The sequence below is a fragment of the Nerophis ophidion genome, linkage group LG01 (assembly GCF_033978795.1).
Source record: "Nerophis ophidion isolate RoL-2023_Sa linkage group LG01, RoL_Noph_v1.0, whole genome shotgun sequence".
NCBI lineage: Eukaryota > Metazoa > Chordata > Actinopteri > Syngnathiformes > Syngnathidae > Nerophis > Nerophis ophidion.
In genome coordinates, this window is record NC_084611.1 from 70,381,481 (window position 1) to 70,403,107 (window position 21,627).

Below are 21,627 nucleotides of genomic sequence, written 5' to 3' on the forward strand. Positions count from 1 at the left end.
AGTAAAATACAGCACTATGTCATCAGTTTCTGATTTATTAAAATGTATAACAGTGCAAAATATTGCTCATTTGTAGAGGTCTTTCTTGAACTATTTGGAAAAAAAAGATGTGAAAATAACTAAAAAACTTGTTGAAATATAAACAAGTGATTCAATTATAAAATAAAGATTTCTAAACATAGAAGAAATAATCAACTTAAAGTGCCCTTTTTGGGGATTGATCCATCTAGATTCATCAACTTCATTCTAAACATTTCTTCACAAAAAAAGAAATCTTTAACATCAATATATATGGAACATGTCCACAAAAAATCCAGCTGTCAACACTGAATATTGCATTGTTGCATTTCTTTTCACAGTTTATGAACTTGCATTCATATTTTGTTGAAGTATAATTCAATAAATATATTTATAAAGGATTTTTGAATTGTTGCTATTTTTAAAATATTTAAAAAAAAATCTCACGAACCCCTTGGCATACCTTCAAGTACCCCCAGGGGTACGCATACCCCCATTTGAGAACAACTCATTTTAGCTCATGAGCCGCATGGAGGAAAATGTATTCCCATGTTGGCCGAATGGGTAAAATCATATCATAATAACTTAAAAAAAACAACTAGGACAACTTCAGATTGTTTTCTTTATTTTACTTCGGACCAAAATAGGACAAGCACATTCTGAAAATGTACATATCACAAATAATCCTCTTGACAAAACATCTTCAAATTAGTTGAAAATTCTGAGGAAAAAATTGGTGTAGTTTCTAAAACACGATGAACCCATTTAGGATTAAACAAAAAAACTAAATATCACATAAATAAAATCCACATATTAATCCTGGGCTAAATTCGACAAACCACACAAACTGAGGTAGATACTATTGAAGAAGGTTGAGTTCCTCCCTGCCTTCGAGGCATCACTGTGTATCGATAGAAAAATAAAAGCTGTGCTATGTGTTCACAATTTCAACAAACCAGACATAAAAACTTAATAGACTGACAGTATTGCAGTAAATCACACAATTTCTTTAACTATGCACATAAGACAGTCATTTTCACATAACCATATCAAGGTGCAGTGTCTCATGCGGCATTCTAAGTGGGCTTACCAATTGTTTATTTTACTCCAGTTTTTTTTTCGTTGGGTCGAGGGGGAGAAGTCACAGCCCCGCTTCACCGTGTAACTCTTGCTTGGTATAATTGCTCGCCATGGTATTAACTATATAACTAATTGCTTTTGCGGCATCCAATGGACCCAGTGATCTGGCCCCCGGGCCGCATGTTCGACATCCCTGCTGTGGGAGGATACAATCGCTCACTGCTAACAGCAAGCTAGTGCTCCTGATTGTAAACAAAGAGGTTGGTCTATACAGATATTGATTGTAACGATGTAAAGTACAAATGCCGTATCCAATTGATACAACAATGATTACATCTCTTTTTTTATCACCACAAAGTGTTTTTTTCTCTTAAAAATGTTGTTATTATGTATGTAAACTCAGGAAAAACTTCCCTGGATACACGTCGACTCTGAATATGGCCAACATATGACCATGTAACTACTTGGTATCGGATTGATACCCAAATTTGTGGTATAATGCAAAACTTATGTAAAGTATCCAAACAACAGAAGAATACGTGCATATTACATTTGAACAGATGTGTAGATAGAGCATGTTAAAACAGAAAAAGTCAATATTAATGGTAAATGAATAAATAGATGCATACTTAATTTTCTATCGCTTGTCCCTCATAATTGACAAAACAATACAATAAGAAATGACCAAATATGTTTTTGCATATGTCAGCAGCCAAATTAAGTTTGCTTACTTACTACTAAAAGAAAAGTCATCTAGTATCTTTACTATCTAATGCAAAAATTGTTCTTTGATTGCAATTACAAAATTATATATATTTTTTTGTTAAAATAAAGCTAGCTATGCCATTTGTGGTGCCCTTTTTTTTTAGAAAAGTATTGAAATACATTTTGGTACCGGTACTGAAATATTGCTATTGGGACAACCCTAACGTGTACATTATCATCAGCCAACACTTACACAGAGCCCAGGAAACAACATATGAAATCATCAAGGACCATATATAGAAAATGCAGGGTCCATTTTTGGTGGGATTTGGGTCATTTTGGGTTTTTTCCTGCGTAATATTCTAATCTGAGACGTGTTTGTTTTGTCCCCCGTGCTGCACTTTGGACACCTTAGCCATAACTCTTGTTGTGTGAAAGAGTATTCAGTATCAGGACACAGAGGCGTGAAGCTACGAAAACACTCGAGACTCGGATCTCCTTCCCTGTTGTGTTGGAAATAATTGTCGCAGATATACTACACATGCGCTAAACCGTGTGAAGGTGTGGAAGTGCTTGTTTGTGCTCAGTGTATATTTACTTCAGTCTTCTTGGTGCTTCAACAAGGCGGTCCTGGCTTTTTCCAAAGGTCCATCCAGTAGTTGATCAGCTCATGAGGGGACTGCAGGATGTAGGTGATGATCCTGGAGTATTCGCAGCGATTGTATTCAGTGTTATAAGCCTGAAATTGTGATGCATCGGGCGGCGGTATAGGCACCAGTCCCAGCTGGTTCATGCACATTCCGATGTATGCGTCCTCGATGTTGAACGGCCGAATGGTTTTGGAGATTGCAACAAACTTTGGCGGGAGATCGTTTGAAAATACATAACCCATTCCCAGAGTGTATGTGGGGTATTTGGGATCGGGGTACATCTCCTCAGGGACATACCATTTGGAGCTCTTTACACGGATGACCGGAATGTCCCACATAATCCTCCCAGTCAGGTAGTTAGTTTTGGGGATGCCCGGCTTCTGCAGCATCAACACCAGGTTGTCGATGTTAAGGAACATGTCCGAGTCCACCTTCATGGCGTAGGCGGCCGTCGGGCAGCGCGTGGCCAACCACTCCATGATAACCATTGTCTTGATGGTCAAGTTGAGGTAAGAGTCTACAAAGTTGCTCTGTATCAGGTCATGGTGCAGCTTGTTCTCCTGAATCACTTTCTGCTGCTGTTCCGCACCTCCAGCCAGGCCCAGCATGAAGAGAGTCAAGATCGTCTCGCCTTGGACTGACTTCTCTTTGCCCCAAGTGAGGCGGATGGCCTCCCGGGCTTCCTTGTTTCCGGGCTCCACGGGAACCATGAGCACCAGAAAGGGTGTGTTGTTTTTACACACGTCACCAACATCCATGATGAATCGATAGTTTGGCGCGTAGGCCTGGTGGTACAGAGTACGTGCTGTCAATGTTGTGTATGTGCTGGAGGTGGTCTCAGGAAGTTTGTCTGCTTTAGTGAGATGATTTGGATCATAGACCTGGTGGTACAGAGTACGTGCTGTCAATGTTGTGTATGTGCTGGAGGTGGTCTCAGGAAGTTTGTCTGCTTTAGTGAGATGATTTGGATCATAGACCTGGTGGTACAGAGTACGTGCTGTCAATGTTGTGTTTGTGCTGGAGGTGGTCTCAGGAAGTTTGTCTGCTTTAGCTAGATGATTTGGATCATAGTCCTGGTGGTACAGAGTACGTGCTGTCAATGTTGTGTATGTGCTGGAGGTGGTCTCAGGAAGTTCGTCTGCTTTAGCAAGATGATTTGGATCGACCCGGAAAGGGGGAGGGAGCTTGCTTTGATAGCTCTGGTTTATCAGCTTTTGGTAGTGCTGATGGAGTAGAGACTTCTCCCACCATGGTGAGGAAGGAATGGAGTGGATGTAACACAGGAATAATAACGCCATACTCAGTAGGAGCAGGAACTGAAACCAGGACAGAATCTTCTTTGGAAGACAGGAAGGATTCATTGTGAGCAGTCTGCAAAACAAAAGAAGTCACATGGGGAATATATTATAAACGGAGGGCAAGAATAGATTTAAAGAGCCACGTGTACTTTAGAGTAGTCGACGTACAACTTGTATCGAGGTATAGATTTAATGTCCATGGAAACGGACTCGACATTGGATTCATTATTTGAGGAAACACAGTTCTGTAGACCATCTATTGTTGGCATAGTGACCTCCTGCCGTGTTGTGTTAGCAATAGCATGGAGGCTAAGATCACTTCTACGTTTTGGCAAAAACACCTAAAACAAAGTTAGACCCTAAGTAAATAAAGTTTCTTGAACCAGTAGGAGTAGAATTGTGGCTTTTGGCTCTTTTGAAAGCTCAAAATGCAACAATTCTACCTGTCTACTTGTTGCAAAAAAAAAAAAAAATGGTCATGATTAAAGGGGAACTGCACTTTTTGGTGGGGGGGAATTGTGCCAATAATCCACAATCCTTATGAGTGACACCAACACATATGTCTTTTTAGTGCATTCTAACTTATAAATAAATGTAAATAAAAGTCTGCTGACAATGGGAGCCATGACGTCAGTGTGTCTATTGTGTTTATTCCGACTAAAAAACCCAATAAGTAACCATATAAAATGCGCCAGCAATACTCCATTTACAAACCCCATTTCCATATGAGTTGGGAAATTTTGTTAGATGTAAATATAAACGGAATACAATGATGTGCAAATCCTTTTCAACCCATATTTAGTTGAATATGCTACAAAGACAACAGATTTGATGTTAAAACTGATAAACATTTTTTTTTTGCAAATAATCATTAACTTTAGAATTTGATGCCAGCTAACATGCGACAAAGAAGTTGGGAAAGTTGGCAATAAATACTGATAAAGTTAAGAAATGGTCATCAAACACTTATTTGGGACATCCCACAGGTGTGAAGGCTAATTTGGAACAGGTGGGTGCCATGATTGGCTATAAAAACAGCTTCCATGAAATGCTAAGTAATTCACAAACAAGGATGGGGCGATGGTCACCAATTTGTAAGCACATTTTTGAACAGTTTTAGAACAACCTTTCTCAACGAGCGATTGCAAGGAATTTAGGGATTTTACCATTTAGGGTCTGTCAAATCATCAAAATGTTCAGAGAATCTGTAGAAATCACTGCACGTAAGCGACGATATTACGGACCTTTGATCCCTCAGGCGGTACTGCATCAAAAACCGACATCAATGTGTAAAGGATATCAGCACATGGGCTCAGGAACACTTCATAAAACCAATGTCAGTAACTACAGTTGGTCGCTACATCTGTAAGTGCAAGATAAAACTCTCCTATGCAAAGCGAAAGCCATTATTCAACAACACCCAGGAACGCCGCCGACTTCGTTGGGCCCGAGCTGTTCTAAGATTGGACTGATGAAAGGGGGAAAAGTGTTCTGTGGTCTGACGAGTCCATATTTCAAATTATATTTGGTAACTGTGGACGTGGTGTCCTCCGGAAGAAAGAGGGAAATAACCATCCGGATTGTTATAAGCGCAAAGTTCAAAAGCCAGCGTCTGTGATGTATGGGGGTGTATTAGTGCCCAAGGCATGCGTAACTTACACATCTGTGAAGGCAACATTAATGCTGAATGGTCCATACAGGTTTTGGAGCAACTTATGTTATCATCCAAGCAACATTATCATGGACGCCCCTGCGTATTTCAGCAAAACAATGCCAAGCCACGTGTTACAACAGCGTGGCTTCGTAGTAAAAGAGTGCGGGTACTTTCCTGGCCCGCCTGCGGTCCAGTCATGTCTCCCACGTGTGGCGCATTATGAAGCGTAAAATACGACAACAAGACCCCGGACTGTTGAACAACTTAAGCTGTACATCAAGCAAGAATGGTGAAGGATTCCATTTTCAAAGCTTCAACAATTAGTTTCTTCAGTTCCCAAATGTTTGTTGAGTGTTGTTAAAAGAAAATGTGATGTAACACAGTGGTGAACATGCCCTTTCCCAACTACTTTGGCACGTGTTGCAGCCATGAAATTCAAAGTTAATTATTATTTGCAAAAAAAATAAGGTTTAGGAGTTTGAACATCAAATATCTTGTCTTTGTATTGAATTCAATTGAATATGGGTTGAAAAGGATTTGCAAATCATTGCATTCTGTTTATATTTTCATCTAACACAATTTCCCAACTCATATGGAAACGGGGTTTGTACATTTTGTGACCAGAATATTAACCAAGTATTAGTGATATTGGTATAATATGTTCTAACGTTAAGGACCTACATTCAGTGGCGCATTGATCAGACAGTGGCAACTCCCTTATGGATCTAGATATCTGGTCAGGACACTGTGCTTTTTGGCTGAAATTGGCGGTCGTACTTGACGGCTGCAACCACTTCATGGCTTCACAATAGTTATGAAGTACAAAACTAGACATTGAGCAATCGCTCGACATACATCGCGGATAATAACTAATAGTCTGCTTTGCCATTCGAAATGCATTCGCTGTTTTCCGTAGTCTTCCCTCGTCCACGGGAGCCCGCATTCTCGTCGTCTCCCCTTTCGACAAATGGACAAAGTTTTTCGCTAAGTAGATTCACAGCTGACCTGGACATTCGAAAGTTCTCTTGCCGTTCCTTTGACACAACACACTCGTAGGCAAACATAACCCACCAGGCTTTTGTTCTTCCAGGACTTATCCAAAACCGTCACGCAACATGGCTATTTTGCCGTCTGAGATGTGTTGTATCTGAAATAGCTGCAACCGGGAATTTCCTTCTCTTAAAGGCCTACTGAAATGAGATTTTCTTATTCAAACAGGGATAGCAGGTCCATTCTATGTGTCATAGTTGATCATTTCGCGATATTGCCATATTTTTGCTGAAAGGATTTCGTAGAGAACATCAACGATAAAGTTGCAACTTTTAGTCGCTAACAGAAAAACCCTGCCTTTACCGGAAGTCGCAGACGATGACGTCACATGTTGATGGCTCCTCACATCCTCACATTGTTTTTAATGGGAGGCTCCAACAAAAAGAGCTATTTGGACCGAGAAAACCACAATTTCCCCATTAATTTGAGCGAGGATGAAAGATTCGTGTTTGAGGATATTGATAGCAACGGACTAGGAAAAAAAAACCAAAAAAAAACCTTGATTGCATTGGGACAGCTTCATATGTTTTTAGACACATTTACTAGGATAATTCTGGGAAATCCCATATCTTTCTATTGGGTTGCTAGTGTTTTAGTGAGTTTAATAGTACCTGATAGTCGGAAGGGTCTGTCCACGGGTGTCTTGAGGCCAGTGTCTGATGAAAGTCGACGGCAGCTTTATGTACGGCTCAAGCTCAGCTGATCTCCGGTAAGTGGCGACTTTTTACCACAATTTTCTCACCGAAAACTGCTGGTTGACATTTGGTCGGGATCAATGTTCGCTTGACCGCTCTGATCCATAGGAAAGCTTAACCTCCGGGAATTTTAAACAAGGAATCACCGTGTGTTTGTGTGGCTAAAGGCTAGAGCTTCCCAACTCCCTCTTTCTACTTTGACTTCTCCATTATTAATTGAACAAATTGCAAAAGATTCAGCAACACAGATGTCCAAAATACTGTGTAATTATGCGGTTAAGGCAGACGACTTTTAGCTGTGTGTGTGCGCAGCGCTAATATTTCCTAGCAGTCCGTGATTTCACGCGTATACGTCATCATTCCGCGACGTTTTCAACAAGAAACTCCCGGGAAACTTAAAATTGCAATTTAGTAAACTAAAAAGGCCGTATTGGCATGTGTTGCAATCTTAATATTTCATCATTTATATATAAACTATCAGACTGCGTGGTGGGTAGTAGTGGGTTTCAGTAGGCCTTTGAGGTGTTCATGTGTGATTTCCACATACGTCTGCACATGTATAAGAAGAAGAAACACGGGCATGTCTGGATGACTAGCCTCCATCTTCTCTGTGATTACCTCAAAGTTACGAAACCGCTTGTTATGAAACTGGCTGTGGCGTGTTCTTTCTGCTGTCACTTCCTTTGTGGGGTGCGTTCTTTCTGGCATCACTTCCTCTCCGAACTCAGTTTGTAAACGATCGATGAGTCCACACAAAGCTAAGAGCCGAAGATTCAAGAAATACACGCCGCACTTACCCATGTAAAACATTATCCAAGGAAGGGAACCGATGGATTTGTGTGGCTGGCACAGGCCTTAGGCTAAACAATTATTTGTTTAAGGAGTTGTTTTAATTAGCTTAATGTAAGCTGGGCCATAGTTACTTGTCTTCCTAATGTAATGGCCTTGACGGCAGATAAAGCGTGTGAGGGAATGAGACCATAATTCAACCTTTGTAGATTACATGATTTTTATAGTATTTGACTCCAAGCATAATTTAATTAAATGCACATGTTTTAGTGCATTACAAATACACGAGAAACAAATTGTGTAATACAAGTTTTATAATCCAAAATAACAAAATTATCAGAATAAAATACATATTTTTCTTAAATATAAATATTTCCTGCTTAATTAACCCTTGCGCAAGCTTGATATTGATTATACAGACTTACTTAGACAAATTTATTGATCAACAAGGGAAATTGTTCCACACAGTAACTCAGTTACAAAGGATGAAAAGTGTAAGGATGGAAAGGATAATGCAAATAAAGTAGAAAAAAAATGTACTATAGTAGCAATATAAAATATAACATATATGTAATATTTACATATCATATATACAGTCTATTGTATATACGGATATATTATTGTATTATATTGGCATATAATACAAACCCCGTTTCCATATGAATTGGGAAATTGTGTTAAATGTAAATATAAACGGAATACAATAATTTGCAAACCATTTTCAACCCATATTCAATTGAATGCACTACGAAGACAACATATGTAATGTTCAAACTCATAAACTTTATTTTTTTTTTGCAAATAATAATTAACTTTGAATTTTATGTCTGAAACACGTGCCAAAGTAGTTGGGAAAGGGCATGTTCACCACTGTGTTACATCATCTTTTCTTTTAACAACACTCAAACGTTTGGGAATTGAGGAAACTAATTATTGAAGCTTTGAAAGTGGAATTCTTCCCCATTCTTGTTTTATGTAGAGCTTCAGTCGTTCAACAGTCCGGGGTCTCCGTTGTCGTATTTTACGCTTCATAATGCGCCACACATTTTCGATGGGAGACAGGTATAGACTGCAGGCGGGCCAGGAAAGTACTCGCACTCTTTTACTACGAAGCCACGCTGTTTTAACACGTGGCTTGGCATTGTCTTGCTGAAATAAGCAGGGGCGTCCATGATAACGTTGCTTGGATGACAACATATTTTTCTCCAAAACCTGTATGTACCTTTCAGCATTAATGGTGCCTTCACAGATGTGTAAGTTACCCATGCCTTGGACACTAATACACCCCCATACCATCACAGATGCTGGCTTTTGAACTTTGCACATATACCAATTTGAATGGTTATTTTCCTCTTTGTTCTGGAGGACACCACGTCCTCTGTTTCCAAATATAATTTGAAATGTGGACTCGTCAGACCACAGCACACTTTTCCACTTAGCATCAGTCCATCTTAGATGAGCTCGGGCCCAGCGAAGCCGGCGGCGTTTCAGGGTGTTATTGATAAATAGGTTTGGCTTTGCATAGAAAAATTTTAACTTGCACTTACAGATGTAGCGACCAACTGTAGTTACTGACAGTGGTTTTATGAAGTGTTCCTGAGCCCATGTGGTGATATCCTTTACACACTGATGTGGGTTTTGGATGCAGTACCGCCTGAGGGATCAAAGGTCCGTAATATCATCGCTTACGTGCAGTGATTTCTCCAGATTCTCTGAACCTTTTAATGATTTTACGGACCGTAGATGGTAAAATCCCTAAATTCCTTGCAATAGCTCAATGAGAAATGTTGTTCTAAAACTGTTCGACAATTTGCTTACAAAGTGGTGACCCTCGCCCCATCCTTGTTTGTGAATTACTTAGCATTTCATGTTCCAAATAAGTGTTTAATGAGCATTCCTCAACTTTATCAGTTGTTATTGCCACCTTTCCTAACTTCTTTGTCACCTGTTGCTGGCATCAAATTCTAAAGTTAATTATTATTTGCACAAAAAAAAGTTTATCAGTATGAACATCAAATATCTTGTCTTTGTAGCATATTCAACTGAATATGGGTTGAAAATGATTTGCAAATCATTGTATTCCATTTATATTTACATCTAACACAATTTCCTAACTCATATGGAAACGGGGTTTGTATGTACAACAGTGATGTGCAGTGAGGTTTGAGGTTGGGGAGGCACTTACCTACTGGTCAGATTTGCTAACCTACAGTATGATGCTAAGTCACTGACCCAGTAGTCAGATTTACAAACATACATTATGAAGCAATGGCACCGGCTCAAAATCGCTAAACACACAGCATGATGCTAAAATAAAGAATTTCAACACACGTAGCACACAATTAACACCGCACTGCAGATCAGACATTCGACCAGTGGTCCCCAAAGTTTTTGACTCAGGGGGCCACATTGGGTTAAAAAAAAATGGCCTGTGTGGGTGTGCGTGTGTGTGTAAAAAATATATATACCGGTATATACAGTGGGGCAAAAAAGTATTTAGTCAGCCACCGATTGTGCAAGTTCTCCCACTTAAAATGATGACAGAGGTCTGTAATTTCCATCATAGGTACACTTCAACTGTGAGAGACAGAATGTGAAAAAAAATCCAGGAATTCACATTGTAGGAATTTTAAAGAATTTATTTGTAAATTATGGTGGAAAATAAGTATTTGGTCAACCATTCAAAGCTCTCACTGATGGAAGGAGGTTTTGGCTCAAAATCTCACGATACATGGCCCCATTCCTTCTTTCCTTAACACGGATCAATCGTCCTGTCCCCTTAGCAGAAAAACAGCCCCAAAGCATGATGTTTCCACCCCCATGCTTCACAGTAGGTGTGGTGTTCTTGGGATGCAACTCAGTATTCTTCTTCCTCCAAACACGACAAGTTGAGTTTATACCAAAATGGATACATGGATGATACAGTAGAGGATTGGGAGAATGTCATGTGGTCAGATGAAACCAAAATAGAACTTTTTGGTATAAACTCAACTCTCATCGTGTGGACAGTCCCCCGTGGAGCACCTAGTTAGGTAGGAAGGTCTTTATTGTCATTGCACAAGTACAACGAAACTTTGTTTTCAGCACAAACCTGTTCCAGATTAGACAACCTAACAGTGTGCAGGGTTACAGAACAGGAACACTGATGGATCGCCACAAGGTGCTCCGTGGACTCTCACTATTATGTTAGATCCACTATGGACTGGACTCTCATTGTTATGTTAGATCCACTATGGAGTGGACTTTCACAATATTATGTTAGACCCACCCGACATCCATTGCTTTTGGTCTCCACAAGAGAGGGAGGGGGGTTGCCCACATATGCGGTCCTCTCCAAGGTTTCTCATAGTCATTCACATCGACGTCCCACTGGGGTGAGTTTTTCCTTGCCCTTATGTGGGCTCTTTACCGCAAATGTCGTTTTGGCTTTTCCAGCCATTTTAGACACATGTGATTTAGGGCTATATAAATAAACATTGATTGATTGAAAGATGGGAAAACGGTTAACACTGGGGAAGGATGAGTAAAAAAATCCAATCTATACTGGGCTCCTAAGGGAGCCCCTTCTGGAGTGGGGAAAAACCTCCATAGCAAAGCACATGTAGATATTACAACACACATCTTGAGATATCTAGCAACAAAGGAGAGGGAGTGGGGGTCACGGTGGCAAGCTGCAGCTCTTCAGGCACTGCCCATCCATCCATCACTCCTAAGGGATTTGCGTCAAGGGCGTTGGATGGTAGGTGGGGTATGTGTGTGTGGCGTATATTTTTGTGGATGCATGTGTGTTTTTAAGCCTCTGTTCCGCGGGCTTGATGTTGTGCAGCCGATAGTCAGTCCAAAGTCAAAAACAAATGGTGTGTGTCCATGAGAGACAAGAAAGGAATTTGTTGTGTCTTCGCCGAACTCTCCTCCGGGAGAGTCTCAAAGCCAGGGAAGTGTTGTATGCGAGTAAAAATAAAATTTGATTTTCACTCTTATTGTCTATGACTGATCCTCAAAATTCATCCTGCGGGGCAGACAGTCCAATGTTATTCAAATCACAAGAGTGTCCACAGTTCTTCCCCCATCCTCCATTTGTGAAAACTTTGGGGTACTTTGAAGAGTGCCAGCAACATTCAATTTGTCGACAAACCAGAGCAACACCTGTTCCAATCAGCAGTTGTCGTAATTCCGAAAAGGTGATATCTTCATGTCCTCGACTGAAAGAGTCGCCAGTCACACGGCGCTCCTTCTTCTCCCAAGAGTCAGTTGTGTGTCCAGCAACAACCGCTGTGTCACGACAAGCAGGTTCCCTCAAACCCAAGATCTTGTCAATTTCGTTGAGGCCAGTTAAATAGTTCCAATGTTTACACCACTCACCACAATATCTGACAGGGAGCTCCCCAGTCGCACAAATTGGAGCCTATCAGACAAGTAATCAGTGATCCAGGAGACAATGGATGAACTGACACCCATTCTGAGCAACTTGTCACTCATCAGAATTGGCTGAATGGTGTTAAAAGCACTGGAGAACTCAAAGAACATGATCCTCACAGTGCACCTCCCACAATCCACGTGAGAGTAAACTGTAGATAACAGCATCGTCCACTCCTACATGGGGCTGATATGCAAACTGTAGAACAGGGGTCACCAACGCGGTGCCCGCGGGCACCAGGTCGCCCGTAAGGACCAGATGAGTAGCCCGCTGGCCTGTTCTAAAAATAGCTCAAATAGCAGCACTTATCAGTGAGCTGCCTCAATTTTTTAAATTGTAAATATTTACTAGCAAGCTGGTCTCGCTTTGCTTGACATTTTTAATTCTAAGAGAGACAAAACTCAAATACAATTTGAAAATCCAAGAAGATCTTTTAAATACTTGGTCTTCACTTGTTTAAATAAATGTATTTATTTTTTTACTTTGCTTCTTATAACTTTCAGAAAGACAACTTTAGAGAAAAAATACAACCTTAAAAATTATTTTAGGATTTTTAAACACATATACCTTTTTACCTTTTAAATTCCTTCCTCTTTTTTCCTGACAATTGAAATCAATGTTCAAGCACATTCATTTTTTTATTGTAAAGAATAATAAATACATTTTAATTTAATTCTTCATTTTAGCTTCTGTTTTTTCAACGAAGAATATTTGTGAAATATTTCTTCAAACTTATTATGATTAAAATTCCTCAAAAATTATTTTGGCAAATCTAGAAAATCGGTAGAATCAAATGTAAATCTTATTTCAAAGTCTTTTGAATTTCTTTTAAAATTTTTGTTCTGGAAAATCTAGAAAAAATAATGATTTGTCTTTGTTAGAAATATAGCTTGGTCCAATTTGTTATATATTCTACAAAAAAGTGCAGATTGGATTTTAACCTATTTAAAACATGTCATCAAAATTCTAAAATTAATCTTAATCAGAAAAAATTACTAATGATGTTCCATAAATTCTTTATTTTATTTTTTCAAAAATATTCGGATTAGCTAGTTTTTCTCTTCTTTTTTTCGGTTGAATTTTGAATTTTAAAGAGTCGAAATTGAAGATAAACTGTTTCAAAATTAAATTTTCTTTTTTTTTTTCCTGTTTTCTGCTCTTTTAAACCGTTCAATTAAGTGTTTTTGTCATCATTTATTCTCTACAAAAAAACCTTCCGAAAAAGGAAAACAAAATGTACAATGGAATGACAGACAGAAATAGCCATTTTTTATATCAATCAATCAATCAATCAATCAATGATTATTTATATAGCCCTAAATCAGTAGTGTCTCAAAGGGCTGCACAAACCACAACACAAACCACTACGACATCCTCGGTAGGCCCACATAAGGGCAAGGAAAACTCACACCCAGTGGGACATCGGTGACAATGATGACTAAGAGAACCTTGGAAAGGACCTTTAGGGGACTGAAAGCAATGGATGTCGAGCGGGTCTATCATGATACTGTGAAAGTTCAATCACCTTAAAACTCATTTGTATACTCTAGCCTTTAAATAGACACCATTTTTAGACCAGTTGATCTGCCGTTTCTTTTCTTTTTCTCCTAAGTCCCTCTCTCCCTTGTGGAGGGGGCCCGGTCCGATGGCCATGGATGAAGTACTGGCTATCCAGAGTCAGGACCCAGGATGGACCGCTTGTCCAGAGTCGGGACCCAGGTTGGACCGCTCGCCTGTGTGTCAGCTGGGGACATTTCTGCGCTGCTGATCCGCCTCCGCTTGGGATGGTTTCTTGTTGGCTCCGCTGTGGACGGGACTCTCGCTGCTGTGTTGGATCCACTTTGGACTGGACTCTCGCTGCTGTGTTGGATCCGCTTTGGACTGGACTCTCGCGGCTGTGTTGGATCCACTATGGATTGAACTTTCACAGTATCATGTTTGACCCGTTTGACATATTTATTAAAGGTAAATTGAGCAAATTGGCTATTTCTGGAAATTTATTTAAGTGTGTATCAAATTGGTAGCCCTTCGCATTAATCAGTACCCAAGAAGTAGCTCTTGGTTTCAAAAAGGTTGGTGACCCCTGCTGTAGCGGTCCAGGGAAGGAGCCACCAGGGGTCTCAGTTGAGCCAGCACAAGTCTCTTGAGGACCTTAATGACATGAGATGTCAGGGCAACCTTATTCTTAGGATACAAAAGGTACCCACTCATTATATAAAGGGAAAATGCAAAATATGCAATATTTCTATGTTTCATTTTGGGTAATTACTAGTGGAGGGAATCTTTCATGATTCAGCAGCTATGATTCGATTAAAAATAGATTATTGATGCATCTTTAATTTACATATATTATTTCAGTTTTGCATTTATTTTTGTTTCACTAAATAAGTGTATCACTTGCAACTTAAAAAAAAAAAAAACCTGGAAGATTGGAATGAGAAACATTTAAATTAATTCCCACATTCATCAAAATAATAAAAATGTGTGCAAAAGTGGAACATAGGTGCCCTATAATAAAGGAGCTGGTCTGAGTTCTCAGTGAGGTGGCTCTCTGCAGTCAGCCACATTTCACAACTGTCTGTATTACTTTTTTTTTTTACAATAAATAAATTGATCATCGGTTATAGACTTTAATAATTATTCTATAATAATCCATTTCAGAATTGCGATGCATCTAAAAATCGATTATTTTACCCAGCTTTAGTAATTAGAGTCTCAAATACGACAATTCATGACAATATTGATTTTGATACAGTAGACAAGTTGACAAAAAATATTCTTTTTACAGTCCCTACTGAGCTAGAATTAGAGATAAATCAAGCAGGAATTGGTTGAAAACCGCATTTTTCGGAGTATAAGTCGCTCCGGAGTATAAGTAGCACCTGCCAAAAATGCATAATGAAGAAGGAAAAAAAAACATATATAAGTCGCATTTTTGGGGGGAAATGTATTTGATAAAACCCAACACCAAGAATAGACATTTGAAAGGCAATTTAGAATAAATAAAGAATAGTGAACAACAGGCTGAATAAGTGTATGTTATATGACGTATAAATAACCAACTGAGAAGGTGCTTGGTATGTGAACGTAACATATTATGGTAAGTGTCATTCAAATAACTATAACATATAGAACATGCTATACGTTTACCAAACAATCTGTCACTCCTAATCGCTAAATCCCATGAAATCTTATACGTCTAGTCTCTTACGTGAATGAGGTAAATAGTATTATTTGATATTTTACGGTAATGTGTTAATAATTTCACACACAAATCGCTCCTGAGTATAAGTCGCACCCCTGGCCAAACTATGAAAAAAAACTGTGACTTATAGTCCGAAAAATACAGTAGTTTATGTATATCTGTCGTATTATATATAACTAGCCTAGCACTTTGAGTTGCCTTGTGTACAAGTTGTGCTCTATAAATAAACTTGCTTTGCCTTGCCTATTCGTTGCATTTCGGCGGTTCAATTGCGATTTTACTCATTTACCCTCATCAAAGCTCTGAAAATGATGCATCATTGTAAGCTCCGACACCCTCCGCTACCCCAAAAGGGATAAATGAATGATTGGATGGATGTTTTCTAGCGTTGCCTGGTGGTTAAGAGGGGCAATTACGCCAAGGCAATATTTTCTTGTTGAAGAATGAGGTTAATTTGGTGTTCATGGAAAGAACATAGTAATATATCAGAATTACAGTTTTAAAAAAGCAGTTATAATGGGAGTTGATAAGGAACGAAGAGTGTGAATACTGTCTTTTTGAATCCTATTGTAACAACATTGAAATCACCAATGCAATGGAATTTTAAGATCCCAAAAAAAACTCTGTGGTGAATTTTTCAGACCGTTAACCTTTTAACTAAACAATCTTATCACATAAGGAACACTTGTAATGCCTGTTTTGGCCTCTAGCCTTGCACAAGGGTTTGTTTGATTGATTGATTGATTGATTGATACTTTTATTAGTAGATTGCACAGTTCAGTACATATTCCGTACAAATGACCACTAAATGGTAACACCCGAATAAGTTTTTCAACTTGTTTAAGTCGGGGTCCACGTTAATCAATTCATGGTAGTTAAGTTAACAGAATAAAAATACATCCATTCCATCCATCCATTTTCTACTGCTTGTCCCTTCTTGGGTCGCAGGGGGGTGCTGAAGCCTATCTCAGCTGCATTCTGGCAGAAAGCAGCGTACACCCTGGACAAGTCACCACCTCATCGCAGGGCCAACACAGATAGACAGACAACATTTACACTCACATTCACACACTAGAGCCAATTTAGTGTTGCCAATCAGCCTATCCCCAGGTGCATGTCTTTGGAGGTGGGAGGAAGCCAGAGTACCCAGAGGGAACACAAGCAGTCACAGGGAGAACATGCAAACTCCACACAGAAAGATCCCGAGCGCGGGATCGAACCCAGGACCTTCGTATTACATCCATCCATCCATCCATCCATTTTCTACCGCTTATTCCCTTTCGGGGTCGCGGGGGGCGCTGGCGCCTATCTCAGCTACAATCGGGCGGAAGGCAGGGTACACCCTGGACAAGTCGTCACCTCATCGCAGGGCCAACACAGATAGACAGACAACATTCACACTCACATTCACACACTAGGGCCATTTTAGTGTTGCCAATCAACCTATCCCCAGGTGCATGTCTTTGGAAGTGGGAGGAAGCCGGAGTACCCGGAGGGAACCCACGCATTCACGGGGAGAACATGCAAACTCCACACTGAAAGATCCCGAGCCTGGATTTGAACCCAGGACTGCAGGAACTTCGTATTGTGAGGCAGACGCACTAACCCCTCTGCCACCGTGAAGCCCCTTCGTATTACAAAATATGGTAAATGAGTTTTACTTGTATAGCGCTTTTCTACTTTCGAGGTACTCAAAGCGCTTTGACACTATTTCCACATTCACACATTGATGGCGGGAGCTGCCATGCAAGGTCTTAACCACAACCTATCAGGAGCAAGGGTGAAGTGTTCAAGTACACAACGGACGTGACTAGGATGGCGATAGCTGGGGATCAAACCAAAAACCCTCAAGTTGCTGGTATTAATTTTATATAATAAGTAAAATTTTCATAATATAAAATAATTGATAACTATAAATAAATATGGATATATTTTGGAGTTTTTCTTTGCCTGAGTGTGGGTTAAAATCAGGGGATGTCGTCATGGTTTGTGAAGCCCTTAAGGCACTGTTAATAAATACACTTACTATATGAATACATATTGCTTGATTAAATGATCTTTAATACATCTGTACTGCCCAAACTTTAAACGGTATAAAACACATTGAAGCAACTTTAATCAGAATGAAAACGACTTTGGCAAATAGAGAGGTAAATAGTTGTATTGTATCAATATGACTGATGTTAAGGTAATACTTCCTTTGGGCCAAATGGAACGCCTTAAAAGTTATTAGCTTTGGCCATGGTTCTGTTTGATGCAATGCAATACTCTTTTACCTGTTTTTTTTTTTTTAACTAACTGAATGAGTCTGTGGTGGTGATCCTGATTTTTTTCTGTCATTGTCATATCTTATCGGACCAGACGGAGAGCCTAGTCTCAGCCAATGGTGTGGCTTTTTGCGGGTCGTTGTTTGTGACATAGGCCCGGTTTAAAGGGCATTGTTCCTTAATGTGGTGAAAGTCTTGCTGGGGTTCACAACCGTCACACCAGCTCTCGATTTTTAGGCCCCACCTCACCATGTTTGTGGCGGTTTTGCATACCCCTGCACGTGCCCTGTTTAGTGCGCACCATTCTCTCCTGTTCAGTGGTGCCTGCTAGAAGCTTTTCTTTTGGATCTTGTATTGCGGGCTGAAGGGTTGATTGTGTTTTCCAGGGGTTTTTCCTACAGTGTTAAAACTTTTTCTAGATTTTAGGCGAATTGGGACTTCATTGTGTTGGTGTCAGGGGGTGTCTGCGGCCTGTCTGTTTCCTTTTTTCTACTTTTGCGAAAGCCTCCCTGCGTATTGCTGGGGATGCTATTCCCACAAGTCTGCAAAGGCTATTGATTGAGACCATAGTAAGTTCAGATCGCATAAGAACAACTATATACATTAGAAATACATTTGATTATTTACATTAGGTGATTTACAATCCGGGGAGATGGGATGTGAATGGAGGAGGATATTAGTAAAGGGTTGAAGTTGCCTTGAGGAGTTGTGGTGCATGTACAGTAGATGGCAGTATTTTCCTGTTTAACAGTGTCACAACATTGCTGTTTACGGCAGACAAACTGCTTTACGGTAGACGAAAACGGGACTGTTGTTGTTGTGTGTTGTTACTGCACTGAGAGGACGTTAATGAAACTGCCTAACAATAAACCCACATAAGAAACCAAGAACACGCCCTCGATCATGCTACAGTTATAATGTCGCTGTTTATATTGTGGGTAAGCGGAGGGGAAAACAGACGGTCCTCACTCAGGTCCGCATGGAGCTAGAGGGGGGCGTGGCCTCCACCTCCGCCTGAATTTCGGGAGATTTTCGGGAGAAAATTTGTCCAGTGAGGTTTTCGGGAGAGGCGCTGAATTTCGGGAGTCTCCCGGAAAATCTGGAAGGGTTGGCAAGTATGGGCGTCATTGAGTCGGTTTAGCTGATTGGAGAGCAAGCTTCCACACCTGGTGGGTCCATGACGACGACTTCTGTTTTGTTTAATGAGCGGTTTTACTGCTGTGATACAGCCATTGTTTGGAAACAAATGTAGAATGTTTTAATGTACATAACTCATTTCATATCGTATATGTCTGCGGCTTATAGCTAGGTGCCTGAAATTTGGTGGGTGCGGCTAATATACCGTTTTATAGTCCAGAAAATAGGATATCCAAGTAATTACTTGGCTGACTTATAAAGTTTAAACATGGACTACCCCACCCATCTGTGTATATAAGCGAGTTCCAATGCATGAACTGTAAAATGGGTCAAAGTACGCTGGTCACACGGGCTATTAATGGGTGTAGTATATAGCCTCCTAAGATCTGAACTGGCAAGGCATGTAAGTTTAATTTAGTTTTCTCTTTGGAACACATAAAGAGGATAACAACAACAAAAAATGAAAGTGGCCGTCTTACCATGAATTGATAAACGTGGACCCCGACTTAAACAAGTTGAAAAACGTATTCGGGTGTTACCATTTAGTGGTCAATTGTACGGAATATGTACTGTACTGTGCAATCTACTAATAAAAGTCTCAATCAATCAATCAATGAACTTTTGGGTGTGTTTTCAGCCATCTTGAATCTAACATGTAATGTGCTATACTCGGTCTTATCGTGGTGATGTCCAGGGGGTTTAAGCACTCACCTGTGCAATCCAGTGGATGGGTTGCTGTAGTAAGGACGTGTTTTTACAAATATACAAAAACGCAGTCTTCATCTTTTCACCTTTCATCAACCTTGTAATTAGCACTAACACTGTGATGAATAAGATGTATCCATATTGCGATTGGTATTGTCGACATTTACCTATCAACCGGCCCGTCGCATTCCCCACTTGCACACAGGTGCCAATTTTCACAGGGAAAAAGCCAACAAAAAGGGACAAACACTAACCTGCCACCTCATTTAGAAAATAGTAAGTAAACACTCGGTGTTCAAATTTGACCTTTGGCTGCTCACTGGTGGGAAAAGTCACACTGTATTATATTCTTTCACTTCCGGTAATCAAAACAGTTTCTGTGGACGATGGGGAACATTTTGCAGTCAAAATGTAGAACTTAAAACAGTCAAGCAAAGCTGTCATGAATTCCCATATCATATATGCGGGTAGGAGAAAAAAACAAAAACGAGCAATTACCTTTTTAGTCCAGTATTCCTACTTGGACCTTTACCCCCCTGGTCCTCCATGATGGTCCTCCCTGTAAAGTTGCCTTCTGTCCTTCATTGGAAGTCAGGTGTTTTTCAAGTCAACACAATTCACAGGTAATAACTTGTCAGATGTCACGTCTACACACACCCCCCTCTCTCTCTCTCTCTCTCTCGCTCTCTCTTGCTCACACACACACACGCACACACACACACACACATTCTTATATTTGTTACCGTCTTGAGACCTCCGAAAAACGGCTACCTCTTTAGGACCACCCTATCTAGATATTTAAAGATTTTTATTTACAATATTAATGATATATACATACTATCCGAAGATAAAAAAGGTAAGTTTTTGGTAAAATTATTATTTTTTTTTTTGTTGTTGTTTGTAATTGGTTTTTAATCTTTATTATTTACTTCAAGTTTTTACAGTATGTCTCTATATACATATTATTTTCTTTTTTTTTTTTTATTAATTTTGGCCAACGTGGGGGCACATTTAAATTTCTTACACACACTTGTCATTACATATGTTGGCCAGAAGGGGAGCACTTTAATTTTTTTACACATATTGTTATGTTGACCAGAGGGGGAGCACTATCACAGTCAATTTGAAAAAACCCTACTTTTTTGACCACCCTATTTTTGATAGATTTTTCCACCAGGGGTGCAAATGAGACATTCGCTATTAGATGCAATGGTTTTCCGTATTGAGACCATGATTTAAAGGCCTACTGAAATGAGATTTTCTTATTTAAACAGGGATAGCAGGTCCATTCTATGTTTCATACTTGATCATTTCGCGATATTGCCATATTTTTGCTGAAAGGATTTAGTAGAGAATATTGACGATAAAGTACGCAACTTTTGGTCGCTAACAGAAAAGCCCTGCCTTTACCGGAAGTGGCAGACGATGACGTCACCTGTTGAGGGCTCCTCACATCCTCACATTGTTTTTAATGGGAGCATCCAACAAAAAGAGCTATTCGGACCGAGAAAACGATAATTTCCCCATTAATTTGAGCGAGGATGAAAGATTTGTGTTTGAGGATATTGATAGTGACGGACTAGAAAAAAAAAAAAATCAAGTGAAAAAAAAAAACACGATTGCATTGGGACGGATTCAAATGTTTTTAGACACATTTACCAGGATAATTCTGGGAAATCCCTTATATTTCTATTGTGTTGCTAGTGTTTTAGTGAGTTTAATAGTACCTGATAGTCGGAGGGGTTTGTCCACAGGTGTCTTGAGGCCAGTGTCTGAGGGAAGTCGACGGCAGCTGTATGGACGGCACAAGCTCAGCTGATCTCCGGTAAGTGGCGACTTTTTACCACAATTTTCTCACCGAAAACTGCTGGTTGACATTTGGTCGGGATCCATGTTAGCTTGACCGCTCTGATCCATAGGAAAGCTTCACCTCCGGGAATTTTAAACAAGGAATCAC

At 39.8% G+C, this 21,627-nt stretch overlaps 1 protein-coding gene and 1 long non-coding RNA gene across 2 annotated transcripts in view; one reads left to right on the forward strand and one right to left on the reverse strand.

The window, feature by feature from the left end:
- The window catches only part of LOC133538628 (uncharacterized), a 29,422-nt gene extending 7,845 nt beyond the window's left edge, over window positions 1-21,577 (forward strand). Inside the window, exon 3 of the long non-coding RNA XR_009803066.1 lies at window positions 21,425-21,577. This is a non-coding gene — a long non-coding RNA (uncharacterized LOC133538628). The remainder of the gene's footprint in view (window positions 1-21,424) is intronic.
- Window positions 627-20,301, reverse strand: LOC133538521 (beta-1,3-galactosyltransferase 1-like). Its single transcript, XM_061880219.1, has 2 exons — window positions 20,169-20,301; window positions 627-3,824 (listed from the first exon to the last, which is right to left on the reverse strand). The coding sequence occupies exons 1-2, from the start codon at window positions 20,216-20,218 to the stop codon at window positions 2,420-2,422; spliced, it is 1,455 nt and encodes a 484-aa protein (XP_061736203.1). The 5' UTR covers window positions 20,219-20,301; the 3' UTR covers window positions 627-2,419.
- Window positions 21,578-21,627: the final 50 nt, after the last annotated feature.